At 48.6% G+C, this 25884-nt stretch overlaps 2 protein-coding genes across 7 annotated transcripts in view; one reads left to right on the top strand and one right to left on the bottom strand.

Moving 5' to 3' along the window:
- The first annotated feature begins 1987 nt into the window (after nt 1-1987).
- PIK3IP1 (phosphoinositide-3-kinase interacting protein 1) lies at nt 1988-17897 on the top strand. 4 transcript variants are annotated; one of them, XR_010022396.1, is made up of 7 exons: nt 1988-2227; nt 3206-3322; nt 3411-3530; nt 4434-4637; nt 4741-4819; nt 11606-12616; nt 16702-16781. XR_010022396.1 is itself a non-coding variant. In XM_063083969.1 (6 exons), exons 1-6 carry the CDS (start codon nt 2158-2160, stop codon nt 16946-16948), a joined length of 837 nt encoding a protein of 278 aa, XP_062940039.1. In that variant the 5' UTR covers nt 1988-2157; the 3' UTR covers nt 16949-17897. The 4 variants fall into 4 exon arrangements, 2 of the variants coding, with proteins under 2 accessions (XP_062940039.1, XP_062940045.1); XR_010022395.1 differs by having other exon boundaries at nt 14017-16780; XM_063083969.1 differs by lacking the exon at nt 11606-12616 and having other exon boundaries at nt 16702-17897.
- The window catches only part of LIMK2 (LIM domain kinase 2), a 52979-nt gene continuing 41641 nt past the window's right edge, over nt 14547-25884 (bottom strand). For all 3 annotated transcript variants that reach the window (XM_063083940.1, XM_063083957.1, XM_063083949.1), the window contains 8 exons: nt 25006-25092; nt 24157-24288; nt 23860-23916; nt 21547-21612; nt 20369-20543; nt 19562-19617; nt 18348-18505; nt 14547-16333 (listed from right to left, as the gene is read on the bottom strand). In XM_063083940.1, coding sequence (XP_062940010.1) covers nt 16189-16333; nt 18348-18505; nt 19562-19617; nt 20369-20543; nt 21547-21612; nt 23860-23916; nt 24157-24288; nt 25006-25092 — 876 coding nt within the window. In that variant the 3' untranslated portion in view covers nt 14547-16188. The remainder of the gene's footprint in view (nt 16334-18347; nt 18506-19561; nt 19618-20368; nt 20544-21546; nt 21613-23859; nt 23917-24156; nt 24289-25005; nt 25093-25884) is intronic.

Genomic DNA, 25884 nt, shown 5'->3' with positions numbered 1-25884 from the left:
AGACAGTAATTTTCTTAAATAGAAAAATTAGATAACAACAGCAACAGGTAAGGAAGCCTTGGGCTTCTGATATAGAAATACTGGCACACCTAATTGGGCACAGTAGATAATTTGAAGAGGGTACAAGTGCTGGCCTGTTATGGTCTGTCTCTATCATAATCAGAGGGAAAAGTATTATAATCTAGCAGAAGCAGCTCTTCAGAGTCTAAGGAGAAGCATTTCATTAGACATCACTGCATACAAAGGCAATATGTAAGGTGCTAAGGGATCAACCCCAAAGAACCCCCTGCTACTCTGAAATTACTCTCATTTTCTCAAGCCTATATATTTTCTGTAATGAAACAAAATGCACATGATATATCTCTTGTAGTGGTGTGGAAGTAAACATAGGACCCACAAGGAAAATTGTGCAAAAAGCATTTCCCCTTCAGCCTTTTGCTTATAGAAATATCCTATTGATTTTCTGAAAATATATATAAGCTTTCTTTAGCAAGTGAAATACTATTATGCTACTCTCTCCTTTACCCTGTTCCACTTTTTTTCATAACACTTAGTACTATCTGACATTTTTCATGTCTCCCAACTAGAATATAAGCTCCATGAGGGCAGAGCTTTCAAATATTTTGTTCACAGATGTATTTCCAGTATCTAGAACTATATCTAGCATGTAACAGGTTCTTAAAAATAATTGTATAATTAATAAAGTTAATGAAAAGACCCTTATATGTTAGAATTGTTAAATTTTAAAATTCTGGCATATCTGTGTTTGTGTTAGTATTAGTAAATTTACAGACTCTGTGGTGTAATTCCCAGCGTAGACCAAGTCAGGAGTCAGAGGATCAGAAGCTTGTGTAGGGAGAAAGGAGAGTGATTGCAAAAGCAAAATAATATATCTTATTAAACGGACTGAAGCAATCAAAAACTGTTAGCAAACTGCCTGAAAGAGTGAACTAAATGTATCTCTCTGACCTTTCCATGTCGGAAACCTGATTGCAGTGAATTCAAATTCACTTCAGATTAGTTGAATTCATGTTAGCTTTCTTCCTTGATAAAGTTTTTAAAATTTATTTAATAAGTATTTTTTTCCTACCCTAAATTACTGCTTGCAAGATCAAAACAGAGTTTCCCATTTCTATTTTGGGATTTGCCTGAGTCACAAGGTAGTCTCCGCGAATCACTCTGCTTTATCTCTCAGCTTACTGAGGCTGCCTGGGAACTTGAACTTTCAGCCAAACAGGAAGAGGGCCCTTCCAACTCCAAAAGGCCTAAGCCATATGGATGTGATGAGATTTAATGAAGGATATAAATCACTGCAAATGGATTTCCCACAGGGTAGGGGAAAAAAGCAAGCATTTTACTTAACCTTCTGTATATGAATTCAGGCCTGGTAGAAAGGGCAGACTATTACAATATAGCTGAGCAAATTTTCCAATGTTTGCACAACATATATTTTCAACTAAAGATACCTCTTCCGTATTCCTATTATGTCTGACACCGCAAACCTCAAATGTGAGAACAGGAACGTGACTGATCTGACCCTGGCAAAGTTACACTGTTTATAAAAGTGTTAGCATTTACAAATATGTATAAACCACAAAGGCCCTTTTTCTTTTTCAAGGATGGGTATATATTTACTTCCATCCAGATACTCTTATTTGTGCCCCCTATGTGGTCTTGAATTCCTCCTGGTTGTGCAGCTAGCATCTCCTTCTTCCCTAAACTGTTCTGTGCCTTAGTTCTTATAAGTTCCCTTCCATGGTGCCTCTTGACAGAATTATTCTTTCTGTACTCACAAATGGAAACGAAGAGAAGAAAAGCCCTGGAGATCCAGCAGTGCAAGTCTCAAACTGATCCACAGCTAAGCACAACCTGAAGCTCTCTGCCTCGCTTCACTTGGCTGTTCCTCTATTGGCTCAGGGTTAATGATCTTGCATGGCATAGGAGGCTTAGGACCCAGGGGGCGCCTTTCAGTAGAAAAACACCTCGCGTTGCAGCAAGCTAGCTGGGAAGCTCCCAGTTCTAAAGAGAGGCTGTTTACCAGAAGAGCATAACAAGGGCAGGTCTGACTGCAAGGCTGGGACCCAAGGCAGAGCTGCCGCCAAGTGACCCCCGCTGGACACTGGTTGTTCAATAACCTGCAGGACGAAGAAGGCGAGGATGCTGTTGGCCTGGGTACATACATTCCTTGTCAGCAACATGCTCCTGGCAGAAGCCTATGGATCTGGAGGTGAGATTACAATCTTTCCTTGCTGCAGCAACTTAACGAAGCAGAATGAGTAAAGCCCTCTATTTTACAAACATGGCCAGGATGACAGGAAACGAAGCTTTCAGCTGGTTTTTGTTGTCCTATGAAAGCTTTTTTTACCCCCCTCCTTTCTTTGCCAAGGGCTTGCAGCTCCATCTTTGCCATTAAGGACAAAGGCAAGTAGCCACTTTCTCTTTCCCTTTCCTTGCTCAGGAGTGGATGGAGCTTGGGTGTTCATCTCCCGTACTCCCTAAGTCATGTTGTTTTTAAGCCCTTTGCATGGTGCACAAGCCTTCCTTCCCCAGACTCCTGTGGCTCTCCTGCTGAGGGGAGTGGGAGTTTGGAGTTACATCCAGGCAGCGACGAGGCAGGTTCCCTTCGGTCTGAGGCTCTCTTGAATCTTTTGCTGACCGAATCAAGGCTTTTGTAGAATTCTCTTGGGAGGGAGTGTTGCCTGTTAAACTGGCAGAAGGTGGCTTGTATCCGCGGAGGAGGGAACACCAGAGTTTATGTAACACGGCCATTACAACACATGGATAAATTTCTGGTCTGGCCACCCACCGACCCAAAACTCCCACCATCTCCACAAAGGGAACCTAAGCCAGGCCTCCTCCCTCCCTCCCCCTCCAAAGGGTAACAATACTTTGCACTTCTGCAGCGCTTTCCGGCTTACAAAAAAAAAAAAAAAAAAAAAAAGCTGACATTCCCTGAGCGCTGACCGAGGGCCAGGCACCGGCTAGCAGCTTTACAAGCGCTTTCTCTCCCTTCTCTTTCGGGTCTCACAACAACACTTGGCAGGGAGGGGTGATTTCCACGCGAGGAGAAGGCGGTCCAGCAGGACCCAGGGCCCCCCAGCAGGGCAGGGGGAGGGTCGGGTGGGTCCCGGTTCCCCTGCCCGCCACGCTTGGCTCCCTTCGGTTCACTGCCCGCCACTCAGGGAGGGGTGCTCCTCTTCCTCAGACTGCTTCTGGGACAACGGCCACCTGTACCGGACGGACCAGCCCTCGCCCGCGCCAGGCCTCCGCTGCCTTAACTGGCTGGACGCGCAGAGCGGTCTGGCGTTTGCCCCAGAGTCGGGTAAGTGTCCGACGGGGGCGGTGGACAGGGCCGGCGGGCGGCGGCCGCGGGTTGGATCCGGCCAATGTCGCCTTCTCTCCCCTCTCAGGCGCCGGCAACCACAACTACTGCCGGAACCCGGACAGGGACCCGCGCGGGCCCTGGTGCTACGTCAGCAGCGAGGCCGGCGCCCCTGAGAAGCGGCCTTGCGAGAACCTGCACTGCCCAGGTACCCGCCCGGGACCCCGGAACCCAGGGACCCCGGGATACCAGCGCCAGGGCTGACTGGGAGCGGCCGTTACACCCGCAGCGCACGTGCGGCCGCGCGACGCCGGCCGGCCCCGCCCCGCCCCCGCGCCGTCCGATTGGCCAGGGCTGTCTCCAGGCTGCGGGGCCCAAAGCCCATTGGCCGCCGCCGCCGCTCGGAGTGAGATCATCCTCCGCGAGCGCTTGTAAACAACCATGGGAGGCGAGGTCGGTCCCTCAGCCCTTGGCGAGCCCCTCGGCGTTTATTGACCGTTTGTGGAGCGTCTGCTGTGTGCTGGGCACACTACCCCGCTGGGAAGAAGCTATTTGGGGGAATCTGAGCGTCAGAGAAGTTCAGCGATTTACCAAAAGGCAATGGCAGGGTTCAGATTTGAATCCAAATTTTAGACTCCAGAGCTCAGGCTTGTTGCTTCGAAGTCAGCAAGACAGTTTTTTTTAGGATTAAATGAGATAATCAAGGTAGAGCACTTAACACAAGGATTGGCACAAAGCGTGCGCTCGATAAATGTGAGCTGCTCCGAGGAGTCGTGGATTGTCTCCTGGAATGGAGGTAGGGGGACCCCCTGGAGAAGATGGCACCCGAGCTGGGCCTTGGAAGAAAGAGCAAGGAATTGAAGAGATGGAGACATGAAAGGCAGGAGAGAGCCCCTTCCCTGCGGACTTCCCCTCACATTTGCCTTGTCCCAGGATGGTGCAGCCGTCTCAGGCCTGATCTTGCCCCTGGGGCAGAGTTTAATTTCGGCTAGGGCGGGGGGTATTCTAAGGTGGACCCCCCCCCCACCTCCTCCAACACTCGGGCCAGGTTCAGCTGTGGAATTTACTCAGGGTAGCCTCTGATGAGAGCTGTTTCCCATCTCACCTCCAGAGACCACTTCCCAGGCCACGCCGCCAGCTTCCACCACAGAAACCCAGGAGGTGTCTGAAGTGCCAGGCGAAGATGAGGTGCAGGTGTTCGCTCCTGCCAACGCCCTGCCCGCCCGGAGTGAGGCGGCAGCAGTGCAGCCAGTGATTGGCATCAGCCAGCGGGTGCGGATGAACTCCAAGGAGAAAAAGGACCTGGGAACTCTGGGTATGGCTGCCCCACCCCTGCCCTTGTTGGGATCCATTAAGAGATGTCATTTGCTGATTGTCCAGGGTGTGGCTAATGGGACCTTGTGTCCTATCCTTGGCAGGCTATGTGCTGGGCATTACCATGATGGTGATCATCATCGTCATTGGAGCTGGCATCGTCTTGGGCTACACCTACAAGAGGTCAGTAGCTTCTCTTTTGGGCTCTCTTGAGAGTAGGAGGGGAGAAAGATACACTTAGTCAAATGAAACTTCTATGTGGCTTTCTTACCCCAAAAGTGAGGTGTTGAGAGATGGAAAACCAGCTCAAGATGTACAAACTTGGTTCTAGTCTTTACCAGGTGACCTTGGACAAATCTGTTCCTTTGGTGCCTTTACTCCTCACCTAAAAGCCTTGTGAGGTAGGGGTTCTTGTTCCTCTTTTTCCAGATGAGGAAGCCTTTGTCAGAGAAGTGAAGTTACTTGTCCAAGGTCACACTGCCTGGGAGTGGCAGAACATAGAGTCAAACCCACCTCTTTTGATACCAAATTCCCTGCTGTCTAATGCAACATACCTGGCATGGAGTGACTGGCACTGCAGAAATCAGGCTGGACGCTCATTGCAGGGACCTAGAGACTGATTCTTTCTGAAAGTTATTAAATTCTGCTACTAGAAAAGGTTACCAGCCACTGTTTTTGCAGTTCATGCTTAAATTTCCTGAGCCATAAGCAGTGGGATCTCCTCTAAGATAGGAAGAAAAAAGTGAGTTGGAGAACAGAGTCTGTCATTCCTCACCACGTATAAGGATACTTCAATAAGTTCATAGAAAAATAGAACTGAAAGATATTAATCTTTCCATGAACTTTCTGAAGTATCCTTAGATGAGAAAGACAAAGAGGCTACCTGGAAACTCAGGGACATGACCTGTAGCTGGGACAGCAGGAGGGGGAATGCTTATTTGGAAAGGTTCCCTGCTATGCCATGTGGAAAAGGCTCTCAAAGTCAGTGACAGGTGCATGATGATAAATCAGTGTTACATTCATTTTTACAGCCCTGGCTGACTCTAGAAAATTATTTGTGGTTCTTGGGCAAAATCAGGGGATTTGACTTCCAGCCCTTAGCATCTGTGATATGAGAAGTCTTCCTGTAAGGGAAGTGACACAGTGGCCTGCATTTTCCAGTGGTGAGGATCTTGTCTGAGCCCACAGCCACAGTGGGTCATCCAGCATTATGTAAACTTAGGGTGTCCTTAGAGGTGTTGGAGTCAACCTCCTCATTTTACAGATGAAAAAGGGGAAGTGCCAGGTACTAATAATAACAACAGTAGCGAACATTTACCATATGCAGACACTGCTTCAAACATTTTGTGTGCTTTAACTTACTTAATTCTCACAATCACCCTTATGAGGTAAATGCTGTTATTATCCCCGGTTTACAGACAAAGAAACTGAGGCAAGAGAGGATATGTACCTGGCCTGAGGTTATAAACTTGGCATTTGATGGAGAAAAGTCCTAGCCCTGTCACTAATTAGCTATCTATGTGACTCTGGGCAAGTTGCTGTTTCTTACTCCAAAGCATTGCTGCAGGGCTAAGGCTGTGACTGCTTAGCTCAGTCCTTGGCACATAGGAAATGGGCAGTAAACAATAACTGTTTTTCTTTTCTATAAAATGTGCTGGACTAGTATTCTCCAAGCCCCATTTCTTCTCTGATTTTCTGTGAGTCAGGAAGCACAGGTCCACAGAGGGGAAGTATTAACTTGAGAGGGCATCCTGACTTCCAGTCTGAGGTCGTTGTCCACAGTGGAATATTGATACAGCAGGTCCAGGGACACCTGCTTGTTCATTTCAGAAAGTTAGAGGAAACGATGTAGTGCCACTGGCCGTACAAGTTATAGTCAGACTCAAATCGTGTTGGTTGAGTTTAGCCCTTGAAATATTTCCTCCTTTCTCAGCCACTGAACAGCATTTGGCTCTTCTCCAGTCTTGTGAGAGTTTCCAGGCATTCCCGGTGTTTGAATTGACTAAACATTCTTAATTCTGAGCTCAGTTCTGGTCTCAGCCAGGTCTTTTTCTTCTAGATTTGATCCCTTAGGCCATCACGGGACTTCCCTGAGGTCTAGAATTTACTTTCTTATAAACTCAGAACAAGGCACAGAGTCTCAAGACTCCCTGTCACTAACCATCGGACCGCCCCTTTCCTCAACAAAATTGCTCTGAGAACAGACTGTACAACAGGAAACCGCATGTGGGCTAGAGACAAGCTCTCAGCTACCATCTCTGTTCCGAGAACAGAGTGTCCTGGAAAGAACTAGAAGTTGACTATAAGTTCAAGTGTCCTCTGAACCCCGGTATGTTGTCTGTTAAATGGGGATACGTATCTCCCCAACACCCACCTACCAAGATTAGCTAAGTATTAAATGTAAACAGTAGATCACCAATCAGGTAATAAAAACAATAGTAGCCAGTATTTATTTCATGCTTTCTTAGTAAGTAAGGCCGTACTGTATACTTTCCTGATGATCTCACAACCACACTAGGAGCATTATTACACTTTCACAGTGAGGATGAGACCTAGAAGAGTTAAGTACCATGTCTAAGCTATATAGCTAGTAAGGTATATCTAAGGATTATCAATATCTCTAAAAAAACCCAGTAAGGCACAGTAGCCTCATGTAAATTTGCTTTGAATTGCAAAGGACAGTAGGAAAAATAGAAACTTAAAAAAAAAAAATGTCTGGGTTTAGAAGTCAAAAGGACCAAGATCTAGTTCAGGAACTGCCACCAATTCTGGATGCAACACTGGATTAGTTATTTACTTTCTCTGGGCCTGTTTCCTTAGCTGTAAAATAATGTAGGGGTAGAGAGTTAGAAATGATGATCCACCCAGCTCTAATATTTCCTAAAAAGGCAATATTGCCTGGTGGTGGCTACAGGCAGTACTGGGTTCAAATCCCCACTCTGCCATTTGCTTGAACAAATGATTTAACCTCTCTGCATCTGTCTTCCCATCTCTGAAACGGAGATAATAGTAGATACCATATAGGTTTGTTGTAAGGATGAAATTAGTGTAGTTTGGGCATACAGTTGGTGTTCATAACCTGTAGCTACCTTGGGGAACTTTGCCTGAGCAGCAGTGTGGCACAGCTTCTGACTGGGAAGATGGCAGTGGCTCAGAGTAACAATTGAAGCAATCTGTGGCCTAAAGGAGATCTGCAGTGCTTCTATCACCCCAGGAGAGAAAGTCAGAGGCAGGCAGCAGCTCCATCCACACCTGCTCTCTCTGGCCAGCCCAGCTCCTGATCCCTGCCCTGGAGCAGTCAGGGTAATTACTGCCAGCCTTGAACTTTGCCACAGGCCATGAGGCTTGGCTAATGGGACAGAGCATTCCCCTAGCTGGGAAGGGTGGGCAGGCACCAGGATTCCTCTCAAGGGAGGACGAGTGGGAGATGGGGGCAGGTGGGGGCTCACTCTGGCTGGATCTTTGTCCTGGTAGTCTAGGCCATGAGGTTCAGATGGCTAGTCTGCAACTGAGCAGTGCCCTGTCCCTGCTCCAAGAGCAGTGTCTGTGCTAGCTCTGGAGGGAGCCATTATTTTCTGATAAAATGGGGAGGGAAAAACTGTTAAGTCGACACCACTCCACCCTCTTAGAAGAGGAGCTGAGTCAGTGAATAAGACTTTTGTTCTTTCTTGGCTGCCAGCTACCCACCTCCGCCCCCCCTGCAACCCCCAAATCAGTGAGAGATGGCTGGGCTTCCTGATGGCTAGTGCAGCAGGCCTGGTGGCCTCTCTCAAACCTCCTAAGGGAGATGGGGACAGCCACTACATCTCGAGGACTCGCAGGCACCATCAACAGCAGGCACATGGGGTTGGGTGTGCTTCAAGGCTTCTAAATGGATGAGACTAATCCAGACTAGTCCTAACATCTGCTTCCTTTACCCTTGGCTGCTCTTCTAGCCCTGCTTTGCCCCATTAATATGAACTAATTTCCACCCGCTAAAGACTTGTGTATGATGCAGCCTGACCATTATCAACAGCCCAGCTGGCCACAGCTTAAGTAAAGGAGATAGCTATAGAAAGTAGGGCTCTGGAGTCAGACTCCAAAGCCTGTTTCTTCATTTATAAAACTGGGATAATATTACCTTGCAAGGTTGTAAATTAAAAGATCATGAATATAAAGCACCCAGTAGGTATATAGGTAGCTCTTCTCTTCATCAGTTATAGGAAGGCCATTTCCCAAATACCTTAGTAGGTACTAGTAGTAGGTTCCTGGCTTTCCCTCCAGCCCCTAGATTTTGAAATTCAGACCTTGGCAAAATACACTCGTATACTTCTATAAATTGCCTTTTGGTCTTCCACTGGCTTGGGGGCTCCCTTAATAAAATTAATTCCAGACCTTCCAGGTTTCCCTGTACATGGGCAACTTTGAGGAATTTGGCTTTGTTTTATTATGGGGGTGTTTCCTTCTATGTGGTGGCAGCTGTAACTGATGAACAGTGCTCAAGGGTAGTAAATCTCAGGATGTGAGTGAAGGAGCACTTGGAACCCTCTCCCCATGAACAATGTCTCTACATTTCTCTTCTGAGTGCTCTGGGAGTTTTTCTGCTGTGGGAGTTGGTGGTGTCCAGGGAAGAGGCAATGAGAATAATGGGGCAGGAGCCTCAGGCCTGTACATTCAGACACTCAGTCATCAGGGTGACTCAGGAGGATGAGCTCAGGAATTTGCCTCCTGTGATCTTACAGTGAGAAATAGAGAATCAGTGCTTATAACAGCAAGGTCAAGGGTTCAGATCCGTATACTGGCCAGCCACCAAAAAAAAAAAAAAAAGAAAGAAAAAAAAGGGAGAGCATATCTTATGTGAGGAATCTTACAGAATGTTAGGGGAACTGGAGATTATCAAGTCCAACCCCTTGTTTTACAGGTGATGAAATTAAGGCCCAGAGAGGAAGGGGTTACTGAGGTCACATGAATAATACTTGCCTTGGCTGGTCAGTAGGAGAGTTTCCTTGGGAAACCAAATTAACATTGCTTGGTGAATGAAGTTATATTCAGGGAAAATCATAATAACTTCCTATGAAGTTTTTTTGTTTTTTTGAGGGGGAGGCCAACCAGTACAGGGATGGAACCCCGAACCTTGGTGTTATCAGCACCATGCTCTAACCAACTAAGCTAACTGGCCAGACCCACTTATGTTTTTTTTTTTTTTTTTTTTTTGTCTTTTTGTGACCGGCAAGGGGATCGCAGCCCTTGGCGTGGTGTCGCCCGCACCACACTCAGCCAGTGAGCACACAGGCCACTCCTATATAGGATCCGAACCCGCGGCGGGAGCGTCGCTGCGCTCCCAAGCGCTGCACTCTCCCGAGTGCGCCACGGGGCCGGCACCCCACCTATGAGTTTTTACGGCAGTTTTACTGTTTTCAAAATGCTTTCACATTCATACCTTATTTGGAGGCAGATATTATTGCTGTTTCACAGATGAGGAAACCAAGGATCAGAGAGGCTGTTTTGCCAGGTGTCACACAGCTTAGGCTGAGCTGGTACTAGAACACCAGAGAACTGGATGATTTAAAGATAGTCAGAGGCCCCTGTGTACATTCCTCCTCCTCTAGCCCCCCATTTTCCCAGTATTCTTGCCCCGTCTCCAGAATCTTTTGTCATTGCACTTCATATCATGATTGATGTGTAATCCATCTGATCTCGGCCATGTCCCTGAGATCTGAAGCAGGCCTCTGTGTTTCACCAAGTCATCCATCAGCCGCTCGTTTCAAGGCTCCTTCCAGGAAGATTTCCTCTGATGGCTGAGCCCAAGTGTCTAGATTTTGGATGCTGACCTGGGTCTTGGGTGCTGGTTCTGGTGTGCAGTGACCAAGCCCTCTGGTCAGCAGTGTGGGCTACGATTGTCCATTGGGAAGGGCCCTAATGTGTGGTCAGAAGACTGGGTTTGAGTTGCTGCCCCAGAATTTTTTGTGGGGTGACCTTGGTCAGGCTAGAACTTCTCTGAGCATCAATCAGCCAGAGTACAACAGATTTTTTTTTTTTAAAAGATGACCGATAAGGGGATCTTAACCCTTGACTTGGTGTTGTCAGCACTATGCTCTCCGAAGTGAGTGAACCGGCCATCCCTATATGGGATCCAAACCCGTGGCCTTGGTGTTATCAGCACCACACTCTCCCGAGTGAGTCGCGGGCCGGCCCCAGATTTGGGGTTAAGCCCACCACATCCTTGAAGAGTTCCTTAACTTCTCGTGTGTAAAATGAATAAGACCTAATTCTTAGGGTTGAGCTGAGAATGAAGTGAGATAATGTAAATAAAGCCCTTGGCATGGAGTGAGCACTCCACATGAGTAAACTGGAGTAACACCATGGCCTGACTGGGTCACTGAGCACCATGAGAACTCACAGGCACGTGAAAAATCTGAGAGGTCTCTGGTGATTTTATCACTGCTTCCCATTGACCTGAGCAGCCTTTTTGAGTCCTTTTTTGCCCCCTGCATTGTTTAGGGATGGTCCATTTACAGCTTGGGCTCACACCTTTTGGGACTTTAAGATAAGAAGGCTGTCTCAGAGGATGTTCAGGTCAATTTTCTGGATAATTTTTTGGGTTTTCTGGGTTAGGACCAAAGCTGCGGTAGTTCTCTGAGTCTCTTGGAGCCCTGAGCGGAAAGAATAAGACTATATCTTGCTTTAAGTTTCTTTTCTCTACATTATTTCCATTGAGCCCCACTGTAGCTGTGTGAGGTTTCATACTGCTATCACCCCCACTTTACAGAGGGGAAAGCAGACAGGAGATGCAAGAGCTCCTTGTTGAGTTTAAGGCAGTCTGGCAGAATGGAAATCTAGTGTCCTGCACCTGGGTTCGAGTCCTGTCTCAGCCACAGATTCACTGTGACCATGGTGAGCACCTGCTCCTGTATGGGCCTCTGGGATGCTGTCTAATGAGCAAAGCCATGCAAGAGGCACAGCCTGAATACTTCCCTTTTTTCCTGCCAGGGGGAAGGATTTGAAAGAGCAGCATGAGCAGAAAGTGTGTGAGAGGGAAATGCAGCGAATCACCCTGCCCTTGTCTGCCTTCACCAACCCCACCTGTGAGATCGTGGATGAGAAGATTGTCGTGGTCCACACCAGCCAAACTCCAGTCGACCTTCAGGAGGGCAGCACCCCCCTTATGGGCCAGGCTGGCACTCCCGGGGCCTGAGCTCCTGCAGTGGGCAGGAGCCCAAGCAGACACTAGTACAGGACAGCCCGCCCTCCTACAGCTAGGAGGATCTACGTTTTGTGTTGTGGTTAAAACCCTACTCCCACTTTTTTTTTTTTTTTTTTTGGTGAATCCTAATAACTGACACAAGCAGGTGGCGCTGTGGGCTGAGGGTGAGGCTGGGTAGGGTCCTATCAATGCTCCTTCTCCATCCCTTGGAGCAGGATTTTGCCCATGGATGGACAGCGGCAGCTCCCACAGTGGTGCTGCTGACAGGGGCTTCCAAACATTGCCTGCGTCCCTGGAACTGGATGGGGGACAGATGGGGAGCTCCTCCAGGCTCATCTGTGCTTTACTATCTAAGATGGCCTCAGTGTCCACCTTTCCATCAGTTCTCCTTGGGCTTGAGTGGTATACACTGTTATTCATAGTTAAGGTCAAGCAGGTCAAGAGGCAGCATTGAAAAATATAAGTATTTGGGACAGAACTCCCTACTGACCTCTGAGAACCAGAAATGACTTTATACAAAAGTCAGAACTTTGGGCAGGGAATGGGATCTAGGCTGGGGGCTGATGGGTGTGCTCCAGCTTACTGGCAGTGATGTGCCTTGACAACCATGGGCCAGGCCTGGGCCCACGGACTCTTCCTGTTTCATGAGGAAAGAAAGGGAAGAATTGCACTGAACATTCTACTTACGAAGAGGGTAAAGAAGGATCTGCTCCTGCCTTAGGCCATAGGGGCAGAGGTGGATCGAGGTGCCCCAGATAGTACCTCTTCAGGGGGTGACTTCTCTTCATACTGCACAGGTAAGAGGGCAGCCAGCTAACCCATGGGAATTGTACTGTGGGGCCCTGTAAGGTGCTTCTGAGAAGTTAACCTGGAAACTAAGCTCAAGGCAGGGTAATAAAGTATTTCAGGGCATGCCCCTGCAGTGTGCTCAAGTTTGCAGGTGGTCCTGTGGCCTCCGGGCCAGTGCCTTCCTGTGGGGCAGTGCGGCTAGGGTCACAACCCCTAACATAATCATAGAATCATTGGAAAGGACTTTAGGGTTCTTCAAGCCTTTTGGAAACAGGGGCCCAGAGAAGGAAAAATGACTTGCCCAAGGTCATAGAGCAAGCTTACTGGCATAGCCAAGAGTGCCCAGCTTCCTGACTGAGCACATTTCTCCACTGCACTATGCTAGCAGCTCAGGAGGGCCTCCAAGCCCTGTCACACTTGGAGGCCTTGGCAGTGTTCCTCACCCACAGAGCTTCCTTCTCAGAGCTCTTCCACTGCCTGATGTGGAAAGGGGGGTTAGTGGGACTCAGTCTTTTCAGCAGGCTGTTCCCTGGAGCCATTTGCTGAGGGGATCTAGACCTCGGGGGGTCCCTTGATGTTAGTGATGTTGAAGAGAACATTACTGGTTTCTACTTTCCTATAAAAGCATTTATGTATATGTTTTATATACCTCATTCTGACACCTGCATGTAAAGTGCAGGAAACCGCTCTGCATTTGATTTAAAAAAAAAAAAAAAGAGACTCCATGTTGCCAAGTTTTTGTGAGATGCCAGGAGCACTATGGGAAGCTGTGGGTTACCTTGTTAGCACCTGTGTACCAAGCTCTGGCCTTTTCTTCATGCACCCTGGTCCTGTAACTGGAAGGCAGCAACAGCTGAATGGTTGGTAACTGTAGCCTCCACATCCTGAATCTTTCAGTTGAAGGTGCAGAATAGGTGTGTGGGCATCCCCAGAAAGCGGTTGGTCACTGCAAATCTCTTCCCCTTCAGCATTCTTTCCAAGATGGAGGTAGTTAAAGTGAACATCCAGACAGCCCTTGTCAGGGTCTGGAGACAAGGGGGTGGTTGGTGGTGCTGCAGTAGCTGAAGGAGGGTGTGCAGAGAGGGATGGGTCATTGGGCTGGCCTATAGCAGCCTTGAGTTGAGGAAGGTCCTTAGAGGGTGAATCTTAGGGCTCCAGAAGGAAAGCTACCAATGCGAGTGTTTCCTGGACTTTTAGCAGGGAATTTTAGCAGAAGGTTCTCAGTGTCTAGAAGACCCAGGGTAGCCTCTGCTCATGCCCAGACATCGATCTATAGTTCTGCTAGCAATGGACACTCCAGATTGTCAGTTTTTCAGGGACTAGACTGTGCCCTTAAATTGGACTCCTTGAGCTTTGAGAGTGCTTGGGAGAAATGATCTTTGGATTTACGGATTTATGTTGTGCCCAGGACCCCACTAGCCAGATAGCATCATCCTGCCCAAAGGTCACTCCACAACATCCCCTGTGTGCAGAAGCAAGAAGAAACAGGTCTTCTCTCAAGCACTTATAGGAAAATACAAGAGGTACGGTGACTTGCAGTCACTTCTCCCCATCAGGAAGGTGGTACCCAGCCCTGTGGAGAGAAAGCCCAGGATACCCAGGCTGTAGAAGTGTCAATATACTAGGAGGTAGGGGTGTGGGGCTCCAAAGGAATGGTTCAGCTGGCAGGTGGAAGCCAGGCAGGGCAGGTTTGGGGGACCAAGATGAGATCCCACAAAGGGGCAAACCTGTCCCAGGGAAGAGGCTGCCATGCTCAGGTGGGATGGGCATGTTCTCTGGAGCAGGCTGGTATCTGCATGAGAGGGAATTAGACTTGGGAGCATGAGAGCTCCCTCTTGTGACGAGTTATGTGGCCTGGGCCTGAAGGTGGCCAGCAATCCCTCTATATTTATGTCCCTAAGCCAGGCCCCAAGTCATTTTTTTCACTCTCAGTGTCATCACTTACGTTAACTGCTTAATTTATTTAGTCTGCTCAATGGCCCAGCTTAGGCCCACCACTCCCACGCTTGCTGGGGACAACCAGCCACACAACACTGATCCGTGCTGCTGCTGGGAGTCCAGGGCTCAACCCTACAGCAAGCTTGCAAACTCCACACGTAAGTACAGTCTATATAGGAAGTAAACTCTGTTCAGAGATGACATCTGATCCCATAACTCATCAGGTCTATGTACAAATAGTTCACATATCACCTAATAGATACAACAAGATAATATTAACAGCAACCACTCTCCTAGATCACTCCACCTCCACCCACCCCCAATACAACCACCACACATTGCATTAATACCCAAACCCATTCCCAATTTGTAAGCTCACAGACACTTAGGAGGAGGCAAATCTAGTTATGCTGAAGAGTCCCTGGAGCTCTGGGAGCTAAGGTGGAGGGTGCACCCACGGCTTTCTAGTGCCTGTGGCTATGGCTCAGGAGGTTGTGGCCAGGAGCTAGTGAGCAGGGCCAGCCAACAAGGGAGGTAGAAGCCAGATAGCCTAACTCAGGGAGCTATTTCTCAGCATCTCAGCTCTGGGACTCTGCCACCATCTCTTTCCAGCTGAAGTTGCTGTCTAGACCTGGCATGTCGAAAGGTTAGCAGTGGCTGCCACACGGACAAGAGATTGCTGAGACTCCCATTCCCCTGCCTCAGACTCTTAGGCCTGTGACAAGCCACACTGTCCTCCAGGACCCATCTAGCTTTAGGTAAAATGTCTCTGGCTTCTGACTGAGGAGCCCAGCCGGGTATGAGTAACAGCAGCCACGATATGAGCTTTTTAGAGAGCAAGGCCTCTTTTCAGCTTCTTCCTGTGCTTGTGGGTGATTGCTTGTTGCAGACAAAAAAGATGTTGCCCAGATGTTCTTAGGCAGTCTCTAGTAGGATAGTTTGAGAACATGAGGTGGAAGCTCCCCTCACATTGATGTGGTCCCTAGGCTGGGTAAAGCCACCCCCCGGGCAGGCAAGCAGAAACCAGCCCATTCCTTGACTCCTGGCCAGTTCTACCACATACTAAGGGACTCTTCAAAATCTATTCCTTCAACCTCCACCTCAGGGAGGGTGAGACCTGGAGTGGAAGGGGGGAGCAGCACTGTCATTTCACACTCTTCCAGTGCCATCTGGCCACCAGTCTTTGTCTCATCCACACTCCCACTTGAAATCCTCCTATACCCAGCTGGATTGGAGACTTCAGAACCCAGAGGCAGGTTCACCCTGGGATCCTGCCCAGCAGGTCCAGGTCACGCTGATTACTATAAGCAAGAGCCTCCCAGAATCCCAATGCCAGGGAGTTCCTGAGTGGTCCCAAGTAACAGAATCTTCCTGGCCCAGAGGACAGGCTTTTGTTCTTCTTCACAGCTTTCAGACAAGTCTTGGATTTACAGACAATAACCAGGCCTCAAAACCTGTGGAGATATGCTTCCCTAGTGCTGCGCCCGCTCGCCTCCTGGGGAGGTAGTAGGGATGACTTGTTCTGCTTCTAAACAAGATGCCAATCCACAGGAAGCCTGGACGGCCCTGCTCATAGCAGGGATGAGGCACAGAGGGGGCAATGCTGCTGTGGAACACCCCCCTGCAGGGGGCTGGGCTGGGGCTAGGGGGGTGAGTCCCGGGTCAGGCCGTACTGCATGCTCACAGTGTGGTCCAGCTCCTCCAGCTCTGCAGGCAATGGAATGCCCAGCTCTCCCAGGTACAGGGAGAGGGCCTCAAAGGAGTCCTCCAGTTTTGAGAATGCTGGTCTAGAAAGAAAAGGGGTGAATTAGAAGCAGGTGGAATATGAGCAGGGCCATGGGGTGGTGTGTGGAAGGAATCCAGGCCTGCGGCTCATACACATTTCCTGGTGTATGATCTCAGGCAAACCCCTTAACCTTGTTGTGCGTCTGTGAGAAATGGGCATAATGCAATGTTACTGTTTCCTCAGAAGGTTGCTGTAAAAATCAAAGGTAACACTGTGAGATGGCTAGTTTGGCTAAAGGTGGTAGCTTAAAAAAAAAAAAAAATAGGAGAAAAGAGGCCCCTCCCATGTCTTAGAGAAAATGCAATCATCAAAGGTAGGATTGGACTAAGTGCCTTTTTACTTTTTTTAATTTTTAAATTTCTTTCTAAGTGCCTTTTTAAAGAACATTTCCAGTCCTAAGACTTGCTGTTTCCACACCAATGGATCTGCCCAGGAAGTATTACAAAGACTTAGCAGCTCTTCTCAAAGAGAACAAAAACACCAGACTCCAAGTGCCGTGGAAATGGCTTGGCTTCCCTGGAATCCTATGACATCTCAGGCTTACTCCTCCTCCTCCATGTTTATGCTTAAACGTCAGGTTACCTTGATGAGGCCTACTCTGACAACCATATTTTAATTTGCAACTAGTGCCCTAAACAATCTTCTTTACTCAGCTTGACTCATTTTTCCATAGCATTTGTTACCTTCTAATATTCAATATAATTTATTGTATCTATTGTTTATCATTTCTCCTTGTTAGAATGTAAGCTCCACGAGGGCAGGCACCTTTGTTTTGTTCACTGCTATAACCCAAGTGCTTAGAACAGTGCCTAGCACAGAGTACGCACTCTCTATATTTTTGAATGAATGAAAGACAGGCATTTAGAATGACTGAGAAGGGATATTGTGTAGCTTCACAATTTTTCCTCAAGCTCTTATGTTGGTATTATTGAGGATCACGGTCCTTTGGCATAAAAGGAACATGATATAGATTCTCTCACCAGAAAATTTCAACTCTAGAGTGGACCACTGGAAATCATTTTTAAATAAAGATTATGTGCCAACTGGTTATCCTGGGAGGGTGGAGTTGGGGATGAGGAGAATGTTGAGGGGCATATGGGTTAGGGAAGATTTTAGAAGACTAATACTTCCTATGCTATATAATTTGGTGATGTTTGAACTTGTTTTTTAAAAGAAACAAGATTTTTGATAGCAGAAAAAACACAAGAATTCTAGTTTTCTAATGCACAAACTTGAGAAGACCTTGGGTAACTTTGTAATAATGAAAGTTATCACCTGAAAAGAATAAAGCTTATTTTATTTTATTTTATTTTTAAAAAAAGATGACCGGTAAGGGGATCTTAACCCTTGACTTGGTGGTGTCAGCACCATGCTCGCCCAAGTGAACTAACTGGCCATCCCTATATAGGGATCTGAACCCATGGCCTTGGTGTTATCAGCACCACACTCTCCCAAGTGAGCCACGGGCCGGCCCAGAATAAAGCATATTTTAAAAGACTTCTTTAAAGAAGAAATTAGCTAAATACTTAAGTTGCACACTGTAGTTAATACCTATCATAAACAGAAACTGGAAAAGGCTGAACATCTATATTATGTATATTAAATATGTTCAGACAGTCTCTTAATAGAATTTCATGTTGTAAACAAAAATGATAAACAGGAAGACTGGGTAGTAACATTGAAAATGCAGTATGAAACTTTTATCTATTTACTATGAAAAAATGTATATATGTGGAGATAGACAGGGGAACAATGAAAGACAGTTACTGTGTTAGAATGGTTTGGGTGAATTTTCTTCTTTCAAACTTTCTTTTAATGGCGGTGTCTGTGTCTTATCCAGATCACTGCTACTATGCCTTCATCTCCCTCTCTTCCAACCCAGTATGGCTGACAGCCACATTCTTGAATTCAAAGCTTCTGCCACCCATGTGCCTGGGAAGGGCTTAGAGATGGCCTAAAACTGGGGCAAGTATCACAGGACACTGTGAGCTGGGAGAAGGGTGTGGAATACCAACCTGCTCTCAGGCTCCAGTTTGCAGCAGATAGCAGCCAGGGGGAAGAAGGCTGGGGGGCAGTCTGTGGGGACAAACTTCTCCCAGAAAAGCTTCACGTTGAGGCCAAAGTCCAGTGTTCGTGGCAGACAATCAGGATCCGCATAAACCTGCCCAATGATCTGTAGGGTGAGAAGAGAGCTGATCAGGAAGATTACAGGGCCTGCAGATATATATGGCAGGGGAAAGGGATGCTGGTGTGTGGACATGAAGGACGGGTAGAAGAGGGAGTGGTAAAACCTAGATTAGAGAGCTGTCTCCCACCCCATCTCTCTAAATCTTGCTAATCTGGACCTGTCTCTCTAATGAGTCTGGTTACTGAGGAGGGTTTAGAAGAGGCCACACTGCAGCAGAAGCACAATGTTCCAAATTGACATCTGGAGGCTGGCAGCTTCCACACATCCCACCCTGCCCTTCCCAGGTCCCCTCGTGGCTCTGTCCTGTGCCAGTCAAGGCTCTGTGATTCATATCTGATTCATATCTGAAACCCTTTGGCACCAGCCGAGTGCTTTATACTCAAAAGATGCTCAATTTATATCAAAGAAAATAATTTTCAAAACAACTCCCCTTCATTATGCTAACTGTCCCTTATGTTTCCTCTCCTCTACCAGTCATAACTTTGTAGGAATTACAGAAACTTTGAATGGGTATGTTCGACTGAATGCTTTGAGATATACTGAGCTATGCTGCCACTCTATGGCTAAGCTCTTAAAGGCAAAAATCTTTCCAAGGTTCACTCTGTATCCCATGGTACCTGGCACAGGACAGGCTACTTTTCTTTGTTGGACTTAGGATGGGGGCACCACCAGGGCCCAGTGAAGGAGGAACTGGGAAGGGTTACTTTTGGCACAAGAGCTAGATGGACAGCCACATGAAAAATCTCCTGCCTTTCCTACTGGAATTCTGAGTCTCATCTGCCCCTTACTGGCCATGTAACTAAGAGCAAGCCACTGCCCCTTTCTGAGCCTCAGTTTCTTCACCTAAAAAAAAACCTTCTCATGGGACCAATGAGACTTAAATGTGGCAAAGATGTGAAGATGCATCGTAAACTGTAAAATCTTACACCTATGTTGGTTTATGACAAGCTGTTCATCCCTAGAAGAAGGACCCCCAGTTGTGAAGCAGGGCAGAGCTGGTAGGCCTCCTGCCTCAAGCATGGCCTCTGTGTCAGAGCTCACCTCACAGAGAACGATCCCAAAAGAGAAGACATCCACTGTCTCATCATAGCTTTTTCCTTGGGAAACACAGGAGAACAGGCTGTTAAGTTTATGTCTCTAATAGGCTCTGTACTGGGTCTAGGGTCAAGCCAAGCCTCAGCCAAGAACCAGGGCTAGAACAGGTTCTGTGGGGATGCCCCAAAGGCTGCCCAGGACAGGTACCACCTGAAAATCATCTTTCCTCAGCCCTGGGTGGCCTGCCTTGGAGAGAAGGCATAACACAACACTGCTCAGGATAAAACTGCATGGTATAGCGGGCCAGGGTTCATCTAGGCCCTGCCATTAGTCAACTGTGTGCTCCTGGGTAAATCACTGGACTTCTCTGGGCCTCAGACTCCAAAAATGGTTGTATCAGACCATCTCTGAGGCCTTAACAACCCCATACATTTCAAGAATCCCAGCCAGCATTTCCAGCTGGTTTGAGCATTATCCACCAGGGGGCACTACACTTCAGTTCTCAGCATGGAGAGAGAAAAAAAAGCAAAGCTAGGGCAAAAATAGCCTAACTTTTAAGCTACCCTTGGGGCAGAAAAGCCACAGACTCGCCCTGTGCCCAAGATAGGATATTGACCATTTTTCATCCCTGAGCTTAGGACAGGAAGGACTTCGCCTTCCTGGCCTGGCAAGGGATAAAATCATCCAGCCCTCAGCTCTGGGTATCTGGCCCTACACTTCACAGGCCTCTCCTAGAGCTCCCAGGGCTCTGCGGCAAGATGTGACCTTTGCCTCCCCTCTGGTGGGTATCCCCTCCAGGGCTTCAGGACTCACCATTCAGCATTTCAGGGGCCATCCAGTAGGGATTTCCCACCACCGTGTAGCGCTTCTTGCGGTCACTCTTGCGCAAGGTGCGTTTTTTGGTGGTGGCCTTCTCCACTGGGGGCCTTTTCCTCTCTTCCACTATGAGCCGTGACAGCCCAAAGTCTGCTACCACCACAGTCTTGTCCTGGTAGGACAATGGCCAGGTCAGGACCTGGTGGGGATGTTCCCAAACCTGGCCCTGGGGTGTGGGCATAGGCATGAGAAGCACTGAGAAGGGGAGAAAAGGTGCATGGCAAAGGAGTCATATCCAGTAGACATAGCTCTATCCAGTAGACATGGCTTGGCACTTGTTTCTAACAGTCTGGTATCTGTGCACAGCAGATTCCCAGCCCACAAGGGTGTTCACAGTAGAGCCACTGGAGCCCTGGAGGGTAAGGCTCTGGAAACTGGAGAGTGGAACTCAGAGATGGGACAGGGGATTTCTTTAGGTTTTTTTTTTTTTTTTCCTCTGTCCTGCCTTGTTCCTAAAAAGATTTGAGGCAGTGGCTAGAACCAGGATAAGACAAAGACAAGGTGGAGGTAGAAGTCAGTGGTGGGAGCTGGGAGAGATAAGCTCTTCAAATAGCTACAGGGCAGTCATGTGGGAAAGGGATTAAGATTGTTTGGTTTGGGTCCAAAGGGCAAAGCCAGGGCCAACTGGTGGAGACCCAGGCAGCCACACTACAAATCAACAGGAGAAACAACACTGTAACAACCACAGCTGAGGGGCAGCAGGAAGAAAGCTGGCCTTAAATTGGTCACTACAAATTTACTAGCTCTGTGGTCTCAGGCTGAGGCTTCAGTGCCACTGCTGTAAAATGGGGTCAGCAATGAGCTGCTTTACAGGGCTATTATGAGACAAAACCAAAGCAACAGGACTATATATACAGTTAAGGAACTTCTGAAGTTCCTTCTAACCAAATGATTTCAAAGGCTGCTATTGAGGAGACGGAATTGTGTCTGCATGTGTCTGGGAGCTCTTAGAAACCAGAGGAGGGAATGGAGGCAGCAGGAAGAACAAGATAGGAATCACCAGGCGACACCTCTGGCCTAAGGCCCAGAGGGGACAGTTAGCCTCCTTGGGACAAGGAAGCCAGGAAGGCTGTCCCCAGGGAAGCCTACGCCAGGCCTAGAGCTACTGGACGTACCAACTTGATGAGGCAGTTGTGCGAGTTCAGATCCCGGTGGATGATGCACATGGAGTGCAAATAGGCCTGCAACAGAAGCACGAACTGAGGCCAAAGGGCCAGAAAATCAACCAGACCCTGACTCCAGAATTGGTGCCACAGAACCTGCTCTTCTTCCAGGCTATCCCCGCCCAGCTTCAGAAGCCAACTTGGACAACCAGGCCCAGGCCCTCCTACAGCCACTCCCTCTGTCCCAACACCAACAGAAAGCTGAAGGCTGCCTGGGCTTCCTTTCCCTCCCTGCTGCCATCTCCTGCCCAACCTTTTGTTCACCAACCACCAGCCCAGTGGCTGGTCTAAGCCCTTGCTGCTCTCTCCTGAAGTCTCCAACCCCACTGGGCCCTGGCCCCTGTAGCCCCTCATCACCTCTACCCATTTTACCTAGATCCAAGTCATCTGAAATGAGCACCCTCAGATGCACTGTGCCCTTCTCCTCCCCCCCTCCCCCAACCTCTGGATTCAGCCATCTTGGATCCTTCCTGCCTGCAATAGGGAAGAAGTGACCTCCTCCTGGTCTAGTTAGCTCTGTATTCCTGACATTCACCTCTCTCATTCTCTGTCTACACTTCCTCTCTCTCTTCCTACCCAAATGTTTCTAGACAAGTTTGTGCTTACTATTATCCCTCTCGAGGCCTCCACCTCTAGCTCTCGTCACCCTTTTTCCTTCTCTTCCCCTGCGATGTTGAAGGAGCTACTCATCTCTCCCCAGCCCCCTGCAATCAGCTTCTATCTCCTAGGCTCCTAGGCTCCCAAAGCTACTCACACACCCAGGCCACTACAACCAGGGAGCTCTTCCTGAATCACTGTAGCTTGTGGGTTGCCTGCCTGCAGATCCCTTCCTCAAAGGCTGTCTATGTCTCTCCCATGCTACCTGCTCCTGAGACTCCTGTGTGCATGGTTTTTCTTTCCAGTTTCCTCAATGCCATCTTCTCTTCACATGCTGATTCCCACCAACCACAGAGAAGACTCTTCTGTCCCATAGCTCCAGCTGTCCCTTCTCTGCAGATAACTAGGTGACCAGCAGCCTCTCTCCAAGCTCCAGCCTCGAGGAGGCAGCTTCCTGCCCAGGAGATGTTGGGAGGTTCTGCTACCATATCAGTTGCAGCAGGCACCAATCCTGGCTTTTCCCAAACCTGTTCTCAACTATCACTGCCACCCCACAAAAGTCTGGTAAGTGAAACCACCAATCTAAGCACCTCAAGCCACCCAACTCCTCCTCCCCCAACTCCTCACTGCTAAACAGTCCCTCCATTCTGATTTCACCCTGCCTCCCAGCCACCTATCCCCATAGCCACTACCTTAATTCAGAAACCTAAAATGTTTTGTAAGCCCCTACCCAGGCCTTTCTGCCCTGAGACTCTCCCAACTCCACCCCAACCTACTGACCATACCAGACTCACCTTCAAAAAAGCACAGTTCTGGTCATGAAACTCTCTCGCTTAAAAATCTTTTACATCTGTCTTTTTGACTTCCTAAATACAGTCCAGACTGCTTAGCTTGAATCACAGGGAATTTAATCTATCTCCAGTTTACTGTTCCAGACTAATACTGTCTTCATGGACTCCACATGAAGAACAGAAGTAAAAAATTTCAGGCTTGGGGGTCAGACTGACTAGCCCAGGATACCAGTTCTGTCCCTTTCTAGCCTCAGCTTATCTGGAAAGCAAGGTTGTCATGAGGAATAAATATGCTTATGAATGTTAATCCTCAGCTCAGTGCCTGCCATATAGAAAGTACTCAGTACTTGTCAGCTGTTGTTATTGCTATTATTGGAAGGATTTGTTTCCAGGTAAAACAGACTATTTCCCTCTTTCTCCTCCCAGGTCTTTGCTGCTACCATCACTTCAACCTTGGGGCCTCTCTGCCAACAAGAACCTTTATCCAATTCTGGTTTATCCTTCAGGGCTCAACTAGAACTCATTTCCCCTTCTCTGATTTCAGGCAGTGAGGTGCTCTGCTTGCTCCAAGGGCCCTCAGCACCTGGACACCTTTGTGACAGCAAGGCCAGGCCACCTTGTGCTATGGTGTGCCTCTCTGGTTTGCCTTGTCCATGTCCTGTTTGCCCTTAGAGATTTGGAATTTTTTGAGAATAGGGTTGAGAACTGTTGGCCGAGGGCAATTTCACTGGCGCAGAGGGAAACTCAATAAATAGGTGCTGAATAACCCAGCCCACATGAGTTGCCCACGATGGGGTCTCTGCCTTCCAACACAGACCACAACCCTTGCACCTCTCCCTACTCCTGCCCAGCTGGCAGAGTTGTTGGCGGGACTCACCATTCCAGAGGCGATGCCTTTAGCAAACCTGACCTTCTGCTGCCAGGGGCACGGGTCCTGCAGGATGGGGAAATTCCCATCAGAGGCTGTCGGGCTCTGTCCCACTTGTGGTCCAGGCCCCGGGGGTCAGCATAGTCTGCTGGTAAAGCCTCCCTGTCAGTGCCCACTCCCGCCCAGCATGGTCCTTTGGGGGCAAAGCAGAGCCCCTCTGGCTTTCAAGGTTCCAGGGTAGTGGTGGTATAGGTGTCCCACTGACAACCCACAGAGCTCTTAGTGACTCTGGGGTGGTGTGCTCACCACACTGCGCAGAAAGTCCTTCAGTGTACCCCCCTCAATGTACTCTGTCAGTAGGTTCAGCTTCTTGTCCTTGTAAAGCACACCAATGAACTTGAGCACATTGGGGTGGTCCAGGCTACGCATCACTTTCACCTGGGGGTGAGGGATGCCAAAGAGGGCGGATGGTTAACTTCCCACTATGTTATCCTCACCCCTTCCCTCCACAGAGTCAGCTTGACTGCATTTCCTACCTCCTGTCTCATGTGCTATCACAGGGCCCTAGGATCAGGGTGAGGGAAGACCACCGCCACGGGGATGGGGGCCTCGCAGGCTTCACCCTTGGGATTCTGCCTTTCTAGAAACTGCATTGGGGGAACTGGAGCAGGAGAGCCCAGGAATGAAACAAAGGCCTGAAGGGTAACATCTGGATGACAGGCATACCCAAATGAAGTTGCTCACAGAGCAATTTGGGAGAGGCATTGAGAACTGTGTAAATGATCAAGAGGTATTAGTTCTCTGGGAACCTCCACTCCAGGCTCTCTTAGCAGGGTGTTCATGTGGTGATTATAACATCGAGTTGTACTAATTGATCTGTTTTCATGTCCACCACCCCCTAATCTGAGAGCTCCACTGAACCATATCTCATTTGTGATCACATCCCTTATACTCAGCTTGTACTGTCTTTAGTAAGTGTTCATCGAACACATAATTATGCCATAATTTAGAGGGGGTGGGGATGTTCCTACAGAGCTCTTTTCTGCTCAGTCCTTAAGACAGTGATTCCAAACTGAGTTTCCTCTTAAAACCATTATTTGTAAGGTCCTCCCTTGGTGACACCAAACTCCCAACCTCCTCATCCCACCTTCTTACCTCAGTCAGAAAAGTCTTCTGTGTCTCCTCATCACATCGAATTAACTCCTTCATGACCATCACTTTGCCTGTGGCTTTGTGTGTCACCTACAGGGAGGGCGACTGTTAATGGAGCAGAGAGCAGAGGCAGTTCTGAGAACTGTTTGTGAAAATCTATGCCACTGGCCATCCCAGCCCTTGGAGGACACACTCAGCTGGATCAAACAGACAGAGTTCATGTGTAGAAGACACAGCACAGGGCATCAGGGAACTCAGAAGGAAGCGTATCCTCTTCCCCAGAGAGCTGGGCATGCACAGAGGAGAGGCGAGACTCCAGAAAAGGGAAGTGGGGAAAGAGGCAGGAAGGGACACTGCCAAGCCAAGCAGGGGCTCTGGTCATTTGGCACAGGAATGAGTTCCTCAGGTGAACAGAAGTCTGGGGGCAGCAGGATCAGTGCCACAGACATGCGCCAGGGAGCTGGGTGGGTCAGGCGTGAGCTCTCCAGCCCTACTGCCCCACAAGCTGAGATACATGGCTTACCTGACCCCCCCTCCCAGCTCTCAGCAGAGGAGGAGGAGGAGGAGGGGGGGGGAGAGAGAGAGAGAGAGAGAGAGGTTAGTCCCTGAGACTGTTCACCAGGGCGGCAGGAGCCACTCCCCCACGTGCTTGTTGCAACATGCCCGGCACTGAGACCTATGGGTGCCTAACAAATACCCACTGACTGGAGGCACAGCTCATCCCAACCCAGGTCTCCAGGTCCACAAGCTCACTGTAACAGCAGTATTGCCCTTGGGTGGCCTGAGTGGGGTGTAGGGGGCCCCGTCACACCATCATCCACAGCCAGGAAGAGGAAGGAGGCTTGGTGTCCTGTGGAGTGTGGGCTGAGGCCATTGATGAAA

The sequence above is a fragment of the Cynocephalus volans genome, chromosome 2, assembly GCF_027409185.1.
Source record: "Cynocephalus volans isolate mCynVol1 chromosome 2, mCynVol1.pri, whole genome shotgun sequence".
NCBI classification, from domain to species: Eukaryota; Metazoa; Chordata; class Mammalia; order Dermoptera; family Cynocephalidae; genus Cynocephalus; species Cynocephalus volans.
The sequence above is the reverse complement of the archived record's forward strand: the minus strand, read 5'-3'. Positions and strand labels throughout refer to the sequence as shown.